Genomic DNA, 15,795 nt, shown 5'->3' with positions numbered 1-15,795 from the left:
CGGGGACCTCGACCAGTTCATTAAAACAACACAGCTGAGCCGAACACCCTCAACTTCTTGGTGTTTCCACTCTCTCCTTCCGCCTCCTCTCCTCGATAATACCCAATGCACAATGCCCAACAAGAAAACCTGCCTTCGGATGATGCTGAGATACATAAAATGCTTCTTTTTGTTGTTGTTGCGAAGTTGTATGTAAAATACATTCAACACCAAATAAATGAATGTGTTTTTCTTGTTCTTCGTGTTGTCCGCCCTCAGGTAAGCGGCTCCAGGAGTGGTTGTGTGTGATTCTGTGCCTCCTCCTTTTCATCATCAACTTCTCCTTCCTCCTCCTGCACTTCTCCACCGCTCACATCTACAGGATCATCCTCGGCATCGGTGAGCTGGCAGGACAAAAAGACTGTAAAAAGAGATATCACTGTTACCACAACACAAGTATTCAGTTGTGATATTTGTTTCTAAATAAACTAATGCTGTCCCAAATCATTGCTCCGGTCCACGTGAGGCTTTTATAAAACATTTGTGAAATTGTTTTGGTGTCTGCATCGCTCGTCTAATAACAACATATGTTATTCCTCTTTTCACGCGTCTCATGTCTGTGGTCGCGTGCCAGTCCTCGGAATAGTGACGGCAGACTTTGCATCAGGGATGGTCCACTGGGGCGCGGATACCTGGGGATCTGTGGACATCCCTGTTATTGGAAAGGTGAGCACACATGCATATCTGTCCACACACACACACACACACACACACACAGCCTGTCTCGGCTGCATGAAACAACTTTTAGTCATTTGCCATCAATTAACTACTGCACAAATATAAAGCCTCATGTTCCTCACTTTCTCCTGGAATCATTAATATCACGCCACAACTGAACTGGCACGTTGATAACAGCCCGAGAAGCGAGGCGCACATCGCTGGGCCAATGTAGCGGTCGCTGTTGTGTTGTTGCGACCATCAGTCTGCGTCTCTATGCGTCCGCCTTGCGTCTGGTTTATTTACACAAATACATCCTGGTCCATTACAGCCAATTAATCCAGCTGCGAATGTATTGCATGTTGTGCAGAAGTACTGAATACATGAAGGCTTTTCAATACCTTTTTAATCTCATACACCATGTGCCATGCCAATTAATTTGTTGGCCACCACCACACACATATAAAAGGGAATAAACTATTTATCTACCTTTTTGGAAAGATGAGCATCACATTTTATTTCAAACTTTGTACCACTTTGCTGTGTTTTCATTGATTTAGTTCTAGTTTCTGCTTTACTTTTCTTACAAACAGTGTCTGGCAGCTAAATGCGATTTTGTTTCGCTGTTGGAGGTTTTGTCAAAACAAAAGCTTGTAGTCAACCTTCAAGTCAAGGCTTTTGAAGAATAGTAGATGATTCTTCCATAGTGACCTGGAAACTAAATGGCAGCGTCTCACAGAGGGACCGTAATGTACACATGAGACACACACCCACACGGACACACTCTTTGAACGGCCTCACCTTGAACCGTATCACCTGCAGTGCCAGAAGACATGCATGCACCCGTGTGTGTAGGCGCGCATGGAGATGGATGCACATGCACTTAATTCTCACATTAAAACACATCCCCTACATTATGGCACACATACAAACACACACATTTTGCTCCACCTCCCACGGCCAATTAAAGTAAAGGTTATCCTCATTTTGGCCAATTAAAATCAGCATGATGAGCTGCAGTTTGCAGATTGGTTGAACTTTATTTTGATTGATGGTATGCGAGTCCAGTGGGTGTGTCTTTCATTGTATTTCTTCTATTTATGAAATATTCATTGGTAATTAATTGGTGGAAAGGTTCGAGCTCATGTGTGTTTTGAGACCTGGAGCATCCTAATTATAACAATAGTTATCGTTTATGCTGAACCCATATGTTAGCATTGTTTGATCAATGGTGTTGTTCTTCGCTGTTTAATTAAAATTGATGCAATCTGTTGCATGAACTGCATACTACTACAATTTATATTTCACAAAAATAGCACAAAAAAACTCACTTTGCTAAACGTTCAAAAATTGCAATTGTGACAGATATGTATTATTTTAAGTTGATTGCTTTTGGTTGTATGTGCTACAACCCACCAACCTCTTTATTAGCTCAGACATACATTATGTTTTGCTGGTGCAAACCACTTAAACAGATCACTTGTAGTTTCTAAGAACTTAGGAAGGACTACAAATAAACGTAATAATGGATTCATGAGCAGCTGGTGCAACCCAGTCCTGAGGAGAGCTGTAATTTGAAACTGGTGGAAAATGTGTTGGAAGAGGCTGAAGCATAATCTTCTGAATTAAAAAATACCGCGGATTGGTCGATAAATTAGAAAATAAGGTCGACACATCTATAAATATTATAGCCATTGATGAACCTCATGTCCAACCTTCTGTAATATAAATAGACTGTATATAAACATGACCCTTGAATGACAAACCGTTATCTGACAGAAGTTTTAGGTATTTCAAGGAGACAATTTCGGATTTAAAAATAGCCTTAACTAAATCAACTTAAAAGCAGTTTCTAAACGAGGCACTTATCACTTTTAGCATCTTATCAATGAGTTTTATTCATGCAACTTTCATCTAAAATATTAATATTCCATTTAATAAACTAATACCCACGCAGGAGATCGAGGCTTTGTCATCGCAGCCTTGAGATAATCTCACTAAGTGGCTCTCGATAGCACATTATTGACATTATTGACAGACTGTTCAGCCTGATAAATTCAAACGATTGATCTCATTCTTTTTGACCTAAAGTTGATTGATCATTAAGGTAATATTTTATGCCAGCCTATTAATCCTATCATGGCACCCAATTATGTTACTCTGAATCTCATGTATTTGGTTATCTAAAAACACATTTTATTTTGCACGCATTGTGCCCCTTAGTACACTCTAACCAATGATTTTTCAATCCCAGTGTTAGTTTTTTTGTTGCTTTGTTTACTGAAGGTACTCCGTGGTTCGATGTTTATTTATTGTGCGGCATTTATTGTGGTTTGGGGTTGTTACCGGGACCAAAGGCACTGCGGCAGCCACAGAGTTGCATGGTGTGTCGAGCACTGTAGGAGACTTCTAATAAAGACTTTCACTGGAAGAGAAGAATGGACCTTTGCGGAGAACAGAGGGAAGGCAATAGGCTAGTGGAAAATAAAGCATGCGTCTGCTCCCAGTTAAGGTTCGTTTGAATATCAAAGAGGAGCACGATGGAGAACACCTGAGGCTAACAGTGGCTGCGGTTACAGACGTAGAAGAAACAATTGAAGGCAGCGTCGCTCTTTGTTACTTGTTTGTTCTCTCATTTCATGTGTATTGTGTATATATGTACATTGTGTATACATGCATCTGTTCTTTCTCTGTTCCATATTCCCATTTGTTAGGGTCTCTTTAAAGAAGTTTCTCAGATTGTACCATAGGCCACATGCAGAGCCATTAATGCAGACACAACACACACACACACACACACACACACACACACACACACGCACACGCACATACGGACTCCTGCCCTCCATATCTTCACCACAAGGGGCTACCTAACAGTAATAAGAGTCGACTGTCATAGTATCATAAATAATATTTCCAGCCGTGGAGGCCACAGAGCAGTAATGGCTGCCACTGGAAACTGCATTTTCTATCTGTCAAAGTCATTGGCCCAGTATGGCCAGTATGGTCTCCAGGATCCAAGCGATTTTTTTTTTTGTGGCAACAAGGTCACAAAAGGGACATTTAGTATGTTCCATTTGTAAGAGCATTGGCACATACACAAGTTTAGATGGAAACATAAAATGGAAATAAAAAGAATATTGCCAAAGTATTGCAAGTCATTTCTATACCAAACAAAAGGCTCATGGAGACAAATGTCTAAATACCTCTTGAATATGTAGTTAACCAAAACATGCAATGATTCCGCCCACCCTCCCCCCACACACACACACACACACACACACACACACAAATGCCTGGCATGCGTTCTTTCTGGCCCGTCATCACCGTGGGACACACATTTACGCTATAGGACCCCCGGTGGTTATAAAGAGTATGAAAACCCAATCATGAAACGCATAATAGTCAAGCTTATGAATCAAGAATAAAACATGTGTAATTGTGTTTATGAATTACATACCAATGAGTTAATAATGAGTGTTAGCGTTGGAGCAATGCTTTATGAATGATAAATTGAATGCTGAAGTGTTTACTAATGCTAAACAGCGTGTAGTTATATTATTATTATTATTATTATTATTATTATTATTATTATTATTATTATAAAGTGTTACCCAACTGTCTACACCGCAGATCAGAGCTGCAGAGAAAATGCTGCTAATAGTTTAGCCTCCTGCTCACCAGCCGCTATGGAGTGACTGACTCGTACTCCAACAGGTCACTGTGGGAATCGCCAGAGAATGTTTGGCATTTCTCTTGAAACATAAACTTAAAAATAATTGCAAGTAGATTTCTTCGTCTTATAATATTTGTTATAATTCGTGAGCACGTTGTGTAAAAGCACAGTATTCACCTCCCATACTGCACAATACTAATGCTCTTCATTCGGAGTTGTACAACAATGATTTGCTTTGATTTAAACCCATAAAAGCCGTTTCACTCCCCAGTGTTAAAACTGCACCACTTTCTTTAAAAAGTGCCCTACATTCTCCCAGCGGTGGTTAGAACTATTCCTCAGCGAAGCTCTGGGACGTGCTGTGTTTTCTGTCGTCGTCGTGTCGTTGAGCTTTAATTGACTCAACAAGGATTTAGCAGTCCTCTAATGACGCCACTTTGAGGACAAAGTCACGCTCATTAGTTCCCAATGATGCTCAATTCACATTGAAATTTGCCAGATGTGCTTACAGTTTAGGGATACAGGTTTGAAGATGCTTCCTTTCTCTCTGTGTCTCCTGCAGCATTTGAGAAGCATCAATACCTTTCTCCTTATGTCTTTTTTTTTAATACATCTCTCTCAAACATGTCTTCTTTAATGCTGCTCTCTAATGAGGATGAGAAGAGCGTTGAACGTTTACATTACTGTAATATGTTTGTCGTAGCACTTTATTTTGCACTCAATTTAACATCTATTGCACTGTTGTTGATTGTTGATTGTCTCGTCTAATGTCTAATCTTCCGCCAAGAAAAAATCCTTGTTTGTGTGAACATACCTGGCGAATAAATGGTTCTTATTCTGATTCTGATTCTGAAGTAGATATTTGAATGATTTAAATCAGTCACCTATTAAAAGACCAGAAGGAGGAAAAGGATATAAATATACATGGTAAAAAAAAGAGAATCCAACAAAAAAGTGAGATGAAGAATACAGTATAAAGGTCGGGAGGACAAAAAGAATAAAAAAAGAAGGGGGTGGGAGGGCGTGTCGGTCCAACCAGTGGGACAGCGCTGGTTGCTGGGGCGATGGCCGATGTGAGCCGGTGATTAACGGACGTCGTGCGAGGCGGGCCGTTAAACGGTGTGGGATTAGAGGACACGCGGCGACCGGAGGCCTGCCGTTCACTGGGAGCGCTGACGCCGCCCTGCTCGGCACGACCTCCGTGGCTTAGCCGGGCTTTCATCTGGCTGAGGGCTGCGAGGAGAGGGGGAGGGGAGGAGGGGGGACAGGTGGGGGAGAGGCAGATGAGAACGGAGATGGCTACATAATTGTGAAGATATCAACAGATAGTTTCTGTGCTTCAGGCGCGTGTGATTGGCTCGAACGGCTTACACGAGAATAATGAGTTCTCATGCTGATGCTTCCATGGCGACACACGGACACACATGCACACTCTGGCAATACAGATGCAAACCTACCTTTTTTTTGGTGCTTTTACCACAGAGGGAAATAAATTACCTTTATCCTGTGTGTGTGTGTGTGTGTGTGTGTGTGTGTGTGCGTGTCTCTTTTTGTCCTCTTTTGTGCTTCTGAGATTCAGATTCAGTCTTTCATTTGAGACCCCCGTGCTCTCACAGACAGGTGTCTCCCGCTGCGCAGGGCAGGTGGGGTTTACGAGCGTGTGTGTGTGTGTGTGTGTGTGTGTGTGTGTGTGTTTGGAAGCTCACTTTTTTTTTCAAGCTTTGTGTGGCGTCCATGGGTCATTTATGGGTATGGGTGTTTTTGTGCTGGCTGACTGCTGTTCTACGGTTTATTAGGATGCTGGATATGAGCTTTGGGGTTGTGCAGGCTGCTGGGCACCGCTGAGTGGGGGGGGGGGGGGGGGGGGGGGGTGCATGTGTGTGTGTGTGTGCATTAGTGTAAAGGCTGTAAACAATGCTTTCCAGTGTTTGTTTTGTGTATGTAAATTAAGTTGAAAAATCTCCCCCTATTGTTGTTTATCACACACACAAGTGTGTTTTTGATTGAGAGCAGAAAGTCAGAAACTGGGAAGAATGTTCTTTTTGCCATTCATTTAAAATGATTGGCCTTAAAGATTGAATTCCGTCTATTGTTGAGTTCAATAGAATTTCTAATTTCAGCCAAATAAATAAGATAGTCTATCATTGCAGTTGCAGGAAAAATTAGGTGTCGTCTCAGTATTAACACAACTCTGTGTTTTCTTTTCCAGCCTTTAGACTGGAAAAACAGAGAAACAATAGATTCATTGAAATACCAATTAATAAGTCATCATTGAATGCAGCGTGACTTTTCAGTTAAGCAAACTCAATTCAAACTGCTATGGCTCAAAAATACACTCGTGATTGGTTCATGAGGGATTTACAGGAAGTATTAATTCTTAATTTTAAGCAATAATTTATCTCTCTCTCTTTCTGCAGGCATTTATTCGTCCATTCCGGGAGCACCACATCGATCCAACCGCCATCACGCGCCACGACTTCATTGAAACCAACGGCGACAACTGCATGATTCCCATCCTACCGCTGGCTCACATGGCCTACAAGTTCCTCGCATACACACCAGGTAGCACACGCAATGCCCCCCTTACTGGCTTTGTACCACAGAAGTAGTGTATCCGCGAGCATGTGCTTTTTTTGTATCCTGTGTGAAACATTTTTTCTCATTCACACTTCTATCACCTGTGAGTGAGAAGCTTGGGGGGTTTAACACCTGCAGGGTTTTCAAGCTCTCTGTAAGCAGTGGGAATCGCAACACGGACGGGATCCCCCTCCTCTTACCTGCAGTCACACTCTATAAAGCTGTAATGTGAGCGTAAGGACTTTTGGAAGGTCAGCTTTACAGTGTCCAACAAAGCGTAGCAGTGACTTAGTTTTTGCAGGGCGCCAGAGGTAGCGCCGACTCTGAGGCCGAAGTGTGCCCACTGGTTGCGGGGAAAGCAAATGGCAGTTTTGCGGGTAATCATGTGCACTGACCTTACGAGTGCAGGGCAGGAAGGGACGGGACTGGAAGAGGGAGATCAGCAGGAGAAAAACGGAGCAACCTGTTATTGAAGAGGAGACATCTCCAGCCGTCATGTCTGCACTTCAACTTGAGCAGAAAGGTCACCGGTGGGTGGAGAGGAGGGGAGGAGACGAGGAGACATCAGCCAGCCGAGGTTTGACGGGGCTGAGCCGTTCACAAGCATCTTTGATATGCTTTGTCAGCTGTTGTGAACACATCCGCTGGCTATCTGCTCAACAAAATGGAGTCAAAAGTGCAAATAGGCCACCGTCTTTCCACTTTCACAAAGTGAGACCACGTTACAGTGGATGGATACGATGAACCCAACTTCGTGAGAAAACCTTTAAAAGTTGTCGGAGTTGTTTGAATCCAATAATTACTAAGCAAGAGAAACAGTTATCTTTCATACTTTAACATGTTTAGTGTCACCTGAAGAAGCTGGATGTTCCATCAAACTTGTTTATCTCGGATACCTTCCAACGAGAATTTCACGCTCTACTTGGGCTGCACTCTGTAGAGAAGTCAGGCAGGAGAGTAATAAGGGCAAAGAGAAATACACATCAATATTTATTGGGTTCTTTTGGGAAAATATTTAATCAAACTTCTCCATGTAAACACGTTCAATGACATGAAGGGAAATCTGAAAGGGATTTTTATCCATCAAGAAATTGAGAGAAATAGGAGAAAAGGAGGGGGTGAGGTGAGGGAGAGGAGATTAGAAGGGTGAGAGCAGTAGTGAGGTTTACCTGTAGGTGACATCCACACCCGTCATGTCACACACAGTGGGTAGTGAAGAGGTCACGAGACGGACACAGAGAGAGACGCGGCGACATCTACACCTGTCATGTCCGAGGCCTTAAGAGGTCACCGCTAAGAGTTTGAGACAGAGGGTGAGAGTGCAAGGAGAAGAGAGAGAGCAAGGGAGCGGGGGGGGCGTCGGGGTGACGGAGGGTCATGTAGCGGTAAGATGACATCCACACCTGTCATGTCAAGCTCCTCGCGGTGTCAAGCGGTCACCAGACAAAGACGGAGACGGAAAGGTGGGACGGGAAAAGCTGAAAGCCGCGCGGCGACATCTCCAGCTGTCATGTCTGCACTGGAACCGGGGTCAGGAGATCGCTGTTTTCACCGAAGAGAGGGAGCGAGGGATGGAGGCGGACAGAGAGAGGACAGCTGTAAGTCATAGCGACAGAAGGACTGGAGTGAATAACAAGAGTTAGCCATGTGACAGGAGAGCCGGAGACTTCGGAGTCCAAATTCGGCTCCAATGGCCACGACAGAAGCTGCGTTTCAGACGGTTTTCGTGCATCATCTTTGGAAAAGCGTTGCTCTCCGCTGCTCCTTTGTTTGAGGCCTGACATGCTCGTCACCTGTCAGCTGGACGTGAACAATGAACGTTGAATATGAACCCTGACACCAGTCATTTCTTCAAGTACTCTTTCTCTTGCTTTGGGGCTAATTCTGCTTTTAGGAAATGTAATTAGATACTAAAGCCCAGCTGACAAAGATGATCTTAGTTACATTTTTGCAACGTTTGAAAAGAAGAAGAAAAAAGACTCTGACTCTTTCAGTACAGCTGGATATACAATGAGCTACTCTAAAATACTATAATATAAACAAATATGTCACTTGTTTATTATTTACTGATGGCTAAATGTGTAAGCAGGATTTTAGGGTTAATTTTTTCATCATATTTTATAAAATCTTCATTTGTAAAGTACACACTGCCATTTAAAACGTATACTGGGGTGAAATGTACAAAATATACCGTTAACATGTAGGGGAATAGAAATATATAGTAGCATGACATTTAAATACTCACAACGCACAAGTCCCTCAAATGTTTGGTCCAGTTAATGTACCGCTCTAAATAATGTGTATACGTCAGACAAATAAAAACTGTTCATCCCTGTTGATATTCACAGTTTCTTTCAGTGTGTAAACACTCTCCACTGCGTGTGTTGGACCAGACGTCGCTCACCAGACGGTTGCTTGAGGTCCGCTGTGGCTCCTGCTGCCCTCAACCTTTTGCAGCGTGGAGCCCTTTTGTTCACTTTGTGACCGTCAGCATCACATGTCGATGTCGATGTAAATGTCAATGAAAGGTGACTTTTCACCTCGTTAGCCAAGCTGCCCAATCACATAATAATCTCTCAAAAAAGTGTTTGATAAATATCCAGGTGTTTCTTCTGCAGCTGATTATTTTTCACAAAAGAAGGAAGGAGATTAAATGGCTCTTGAGCTGCTGGGAGTGTGAATAGAAGCAGATCATAAAACAGAGATGTTTGTTTCCAACTGAAATATTTAATTCATTGTATTTGTAAGCTATGAAGCAGACATGTCACCATTTTAAGAACTATATACATATAGCTGAAAGATCATTTTCATCTGCAGTTTCCATTCAGATGAACACATTGTAACAAAACACAAACAAGACAAGTTACAGTTGGTAGTACCGAGTAGAGTCGATATCAATCGGTGACGATACTTCAGGGTTGACTATTGGCGCTTTTACAAAATATTCACACGATGAATAATCAAGTCATGTGGATGTAATGACTTTTACACATACGTTTAGAACCAAAACATTAATTATATTTGTTTCCCTGTCAAACAGAATTGAATTAAAATGTTTCCGTTAGTCCCTCCCCTTTGCCCCAATGACATTAATCTACCTCTCATTCAACTTGTTTACAGAGTTAAATCCAGTTGTTTACAGTTGTGTAAAATCCAGGCCCTGGTTCCTTTTTTTCCCCAAAAAAATTGAATTCCTCAAATTAAAAAGAGATCTGCTCCAAATGCTGCTTCAGTGTGACTTTCTTTCTATTCCCATCTGAATTCCAACGACACCTTCATCTGAATACCACATACAAAACACGCCTCTTTCAGAGTGATGTGTGGCTCTTTCAGAGGGTGAGAGTGGGATTTGGGATTGCATAAGTTGTTTAAATATTAAAAGGTGATGGGGGGTGATGATTCATAGTTCCATTTGAACACCAGTGGGACTTTGACTTGCTCAATGAAGAACAGAAGGAGTGTAGAGCCGAGTCCTCTTTGTGATGGCACTTAGGCGTGGCGGGCTGAAGTGTCTCACCCCAGACTAACTGCCTTCAATCTTCCTCTCGGTACCTGCGGTGCTGCGGCGATGGCACTGATTAAAAAAAAACAAAAATCTGTCAAATACATCAGATGACTAATCTCCATTTCCTGGAAGACATCTTGACTGTTCACTGTTATTTTACATTTCAGAGTATTTAACCCTCTCATCCTACTTCTGCCTGTCTTTCTCCTCTTCCTCCCCCTCGGTCTCTCCATCTCTCCGAGGCTCCTTCCAGCATCCTCTCTGTGGGAGTACTACGCCTTCATGCTGGCCCTCTTCATTACACTAAACAGTTTGATCAAGTATTCTATTAACTTTACTCTCTTTCCCTCTCCGCGTGCCTCAATGTCTGGCTGTCTTCTCCCCTCAGAGGCCTTGGCGCCGTCCTATCCTTGGGACTGCTACGTCTTCGCCCTGGCGGTCTTCGTGACGCTGACCAATCAGATTCACAAGTGGAGCCACTCCTACTTCGGCCTCCCGCGCTGGGTCACGCTGCTCCAGGACTGGCATCTGGTGTTGCCACGGAAACATCACCGCATCCACCACGTGTCTCCCCACGAGACGTGTTACTGCATTACCACAGGTGAGAACGCCGTGACTAGGAACTAGTGAACTGACACTTCTGTCGGAGAAATAGTTATCCAGCTGTTGTTCAACTAGCACAGAAACAATGGTTGGACTCAACCATTCAACCAATAATATTACCAAAAACACTTTATCAGACTAATTGAACCAGGATCAAATCCTACCAATGATTTTGAAAAAAGATATCAGTTGTAAAAAGGATAATTAAACATAACCACTCGTTAGGTGGGGTTAGTTAAGTCACGTTTGAGGGACATAGCCAACGTTATCTTTAAAATCCTTGCAAAATGTAGAAACATATGGTCAACAACTCATGTACAAAACACAAATCTATTCATGTGACCATTTTTCTAAACAATGGGATATCATCAACGCTGTTATGAAACAGGGGTGTAATGTCCCTGTAAAGATCTCCTGTATACACTGTTGAGTAGGTCAAAAACATTAAACACAGCCCAAAAAAGTTATTTCTTTTAATTTTGCTTCCATCTCAGCATCAAGGTGGACAGAATGTGTGTAATGTGCATTTTGATCACGTATTTATTTATCCGTGTGGATGTCGTGGGAGTCCATTTTGGATTGCCATAATTGAAGCTGATGACTAATTTCACTTACAATTCTCTGCAGATTGAGACAAAATGGCGGCCGTGTGTGTCTGTCTGTCTTTTTGGCTTCGTATAAATAACTAAAAGAAAATGTTCTGTTTTGCGTGCACGCGTGTCTTCAGAGACACGCGGCCTCCGTAATAGATCCACATTCAGTATTCTGTGTGCATCTGGGTGAGAGGGAGGGAGAGCGAAGAGGGAGGATACACAAGGGGGATTCAGCTTGTACGTCACCCTGCGCCCCTGCGGACGACAGATGTGTGTGTGTGTGTGTGTGTGTGTGTGTGTGTGAGCAAGTTGAAGGGGAAAGTGTGTGTTTGCAATGCGCACACATCTGCATAGTGGAGCATCTGTGTGTGTACAAGTCTTTTTGACCTCCTCCTCGGATTCTAACCTGTGTGTGGTGGAAGGTGGGTTGATGGCGGTCGGGGCCCACGGGGGACGGCCCCCCTCCGCCCTCCACCCCCACACCCCCCCTAGCCTGGCTGCCTGGGCCGGGCTTGGATTCCACTGGGGCTCGCCTAGCTGCCTTTGTGTTCGCCACCGGCTGACAATCCCCATGTATATTTAATGCTAACCTGCTGTCTGTTCTAACAAATAGAACTTCACAGGCAGAGGGGGGATGGAGGAGGGGGGGGGGGGGGGGGGCAGGAGGGTGAGGAGAAGGTGGGTAGGAAGTAGGGATTAGGAGGGTAGGAAAAGGAGGAGTGTGTCAAAAGAAGAAGAAATGGAAGAAGAGATGGAGGGAACAAAAGAGTGAAATCAAACAAAACCTCTGGCTGCTTTACTGCTTTCCTGTCTTCTTGCAGAGTGAGGGTCACTGGAGACACACACACACACACACACACACACACACACACATATCCCCGCAGCTTTAGCATGCACCCTATGCAAACACATCAACGGTGGTACTGTGTGAGCATAGACAAGGGTAGCCTAAGTACACACAGCTGATGTGGATGTCTCTATTTGCTTCTTGCCAGAGTGTGTGTGTGTCTGTGTGTGTGTGTGTGTGTGTGTGGGTGCATGAGCGCTTGTGCATCTGACATCTTTTTTTCTGCATCTGTGTTTGTGACTTACAAAATTAAAATCGCATTTATGCAAGTTCTTTACTTAACATGGACATGTGCTGAGTGTACCTATGTGTCTGTCCTTGGTATTACTAAAGGAATATCTAATCTAATAGTAAAAGGGGTGTTTATCTTGAACGTCAGTGTCGGCTGCCGCAGTGACAGTTGTACACGTGTGTGTGTGTGTGTGTGTGTGTGTGTGTGTGTGTCAGAGCAGTATGTACACAGACTGTTGTACAATCATGCATGCATGTGTGCATGTAAATGTACTTTGGCCTGCAGCCACACATACATTAATGTATTTACCTTTATCATACAGTAAATTAAAATTTCTGTGAACTGACAGTGTGTGTGCGTGCGTTCGTGCGTGTGAGCAAGTGCACATGCGTTTCTGTGTGTTAGTAAGGATCTCTCATGGGAGACTCCACTCCCTCCACTCCCCTTAAAATCAAGTCTGCATATGATGATGATGAGAGTGAGGCAGGAGGTTGGATAGAAGGACTGAGGATCGGGGTGCAGATGGGGTTAAAGGAGGGAAGGACAGAATGTAATAGAGGGAGGAGGAAGTTGAGGACGGACGAGGGAAATCTGAGGTGAAGCAAAGAGATGAAAGCGTAAAAAAAGAAACCCTAGAAAATGAGGGGACGTGACCATACAGATGGTGATTTGTCTGTCTGTCAGTCCACCACTTTGCTCCAGTTCCTTCTTACTTTAAAAAAAAAACTTCTTCCTCTAATCCTCTCCTCCCTTCTCTCCTCTTCCACTTTTGTCCTGCTCTGTTTTCTATCTCTTCCTGCGTGCTTCCTCACATCCCAGGATGGTGTAACTATCCCCTGGACCAGCTGGGCTTCTGGAGACGAATGGAGCAATTGATCAGACGTCTCACGGGGAACAAACCGCGATCAGATGACCTGACGTGGGCCAAGAAGATCGACAGATAAACACACGGCCGGATGGACAGACAGTTGGAGCTCGCGGATCAAAACATCTAGAGACAGAGTTGGATGGGAAAAACACACACACACACACACACACACACATGTATTTTTCTCATGTCTTTGTGCTTCGTACTTTTCTGCTAACAGCGAACATTCAAAGAAAAAGAAAATGGTTGGAAGATGGTTGGATGGATTTCTGTCTGTGATGGAGTCTGTAGTATAACAAGCTTATTATATTATAACTCTGTAGGAGCCAATCAGCTTGTAGTCCTGTTTAACCAATGAGGTGTGTAGGTGTTGGAGGTTTCTGGAGGTTGGGCTCTCCAGGAGTGACACTTCTTACACATGCACACACACACACACACACACACACACACACACACACACACACACACACACGCACATGCACACACACACACATGCACAAACTAGTTTGAAAGTCAAATGTTCAGTCTCTTCTCTTTCTTCTTGTCTTCTTTTTTTTCTGAGAACATCACCATTCTCAAGGCTGTTACACTTCAAGAAGTCTGACAATGGGATGATTGTGATGATGCAGTGAGACAGTTATAACTCACCTCTTGTATGCCTCTCCACAGACGGGACAAGACTTTGGGAGGACAAACATGTGGGGAAAAAGAGGTTTGATAGCTTCCATAGCACTAGTATAGACAGACCAGCAGTCATGTAGCAGATGCAGACTTACACGTGTGCAGCTATTGTTCAGACATTTCTCATTGATCTTTTTGTACAAAAAGACGGAGCGGTTCAGGTGTTTTTATTTTGTAGCATTAGGAGTACACCTCTAAATATATAAAAGCTTTTAAAGAACAGATGTACTGCATACAAACTGATCAGTAACAATACTTTTTTAAGGAAATGTTATTCACTTGAATCCAGATGAATTCAGAATTTTTGAATCAAGTGATACGTGATAGGCGTAGAAAACAAGCATCTCTGTGAAATACAGAGGCAGCCAGACGTATTGGTTGTCTCCTTGTAGATAACATTTTCAGTGAGGGGATCCACTCTGAATGGAAGCTGCAGTGCGGTCAGATCTCCGTCTTTCTTGACGGACAGAAAAAGGACACAGCTGAACTTGTAACTGGCGGTATGGAAGGTTGAAGCAGACGGGCCCAACCTCTAAATTTCACAAATTAACACGTTAAACCTTGTTCGTTTTAATCTGTACCTAAACCAAAGTATGTAGTTACCTTCAAACAGAGCCAGGTAGCTCTTTATCCCCTGTTTCCGCCATATTCAGCGTACAGTCCCAAGATGTTGGATTCTTTCTTTTGGCGGTGTACGTTATCAAAATACAAAAACTAAGAAGAAATGGAGAACGTCTGGATGACAGGTTGATGTTCATGTATAGACTTACGTCTCTTTCCTCCATTTGACCATAAAGTGACACAAGCAGAACCCTCTGTTATCCTCTCTGAATCGCCAGCAGACAGAAATCTATCCGGCAGAAGCTCTGTTTCTTGGAGGATGCCTTCGGTCGCCCCAAAAGCTATAAAATAATTCCTCCACATGTTAGCGTTAGCTCTTCACCTCCACACTGGACGACTCAGGGCGGGAAAGCACAGCTCGCTTTTGCCGCCAAGCCCAACGCCATCTCTACATCACTTCAGCTTTCATGCAGTTCAGAACTGCCGGACTATTTCAATGAAATTCTTAAGAGAGCTTGAAAATCCTTTTTTATCATGAATTTCTCAACAGAAAACCATTCGTTACCACGATTAAATATTTGCAAAACATTTGCAAATATCTTGATGCATAAAATCCCAGATCCTGTTGTAGAAAAGACAAAGAAATCTCAACAGCAGTTCTGCAAGATGCTAATTGGTGCCGCTGTCTGCCCCACTGTGCTGCATATTTGACTGCAATTGTAAATACTAAACAGACAACAACAAGAAATATGTTACAAACCTCTAAAACCTGAATCAAAGAGTTACGCATGGAAACGTGTGTGCACCAGGTCGTGTCAGCTGATGTGGAAGAAGAAGAGGGGATATTTATTATTGCACAACAGAAAAGAAAACAAATCTGAAAAAGTTGGTGACCAAGTTGCTTATAAGATGCAAATAATGTGTTTCAGATTTTATGTTGCGTACAATGACACATG

At 43.2% G+C, this 15,795-nt stretch overlaps 1 protein-coding gene across 1 annotated transcript in view; it reads left to right on the top strand.

The window, feature by feature from the left end:
- The window catches only part of LOC306741787 (plasmanylethanolamine desaturase 1), a gene marked incomplete at both ends in the record, with an annotated part of 26,438 nt that extends 12,765 nt beyond the window's left edge, over nt 1-13,673 (top strand). The window contains 5 exons of the mRNA XM_079224105.1: nt 259-378; nt 614-705; nt 6,790-6,934; nt 10,843-11,055; nt 13,549-13,673. Of these exons, the coding sequence (XP_079080231.1) occupies nt 259-378; nt 614-705; nt 6,790-6,934; nt 10,843-11,055; nt 13,549-13,673 (695 nt within the window). The remainder of the gene's footprint in view (nt 1-258; nt 379-613; nt 706-6,789; nt 6,935-10,842; nt 11,056-13,548) is intronic.
- Nucleotides 13,674-15,795: the final 2,122 nt, after the last annotated feature.

This window comes from Taurulus bubalis (assembly GCF_910589615.1).
Source record: "Taurulus bubalis genome assembly, chromosome: 9".
NCBI classification, from domain to species: domain Eukaryota; kingdom Metazoa; phylum Chordata; class Actinopteri; order Perciformes; family Cottidae; genus Taurulus; species Taurulus bubalis.
Note: the sequence above shows the minus strand (reverse complement) of the source record. Positions and strands in the feature narration are given on the sequence as shown.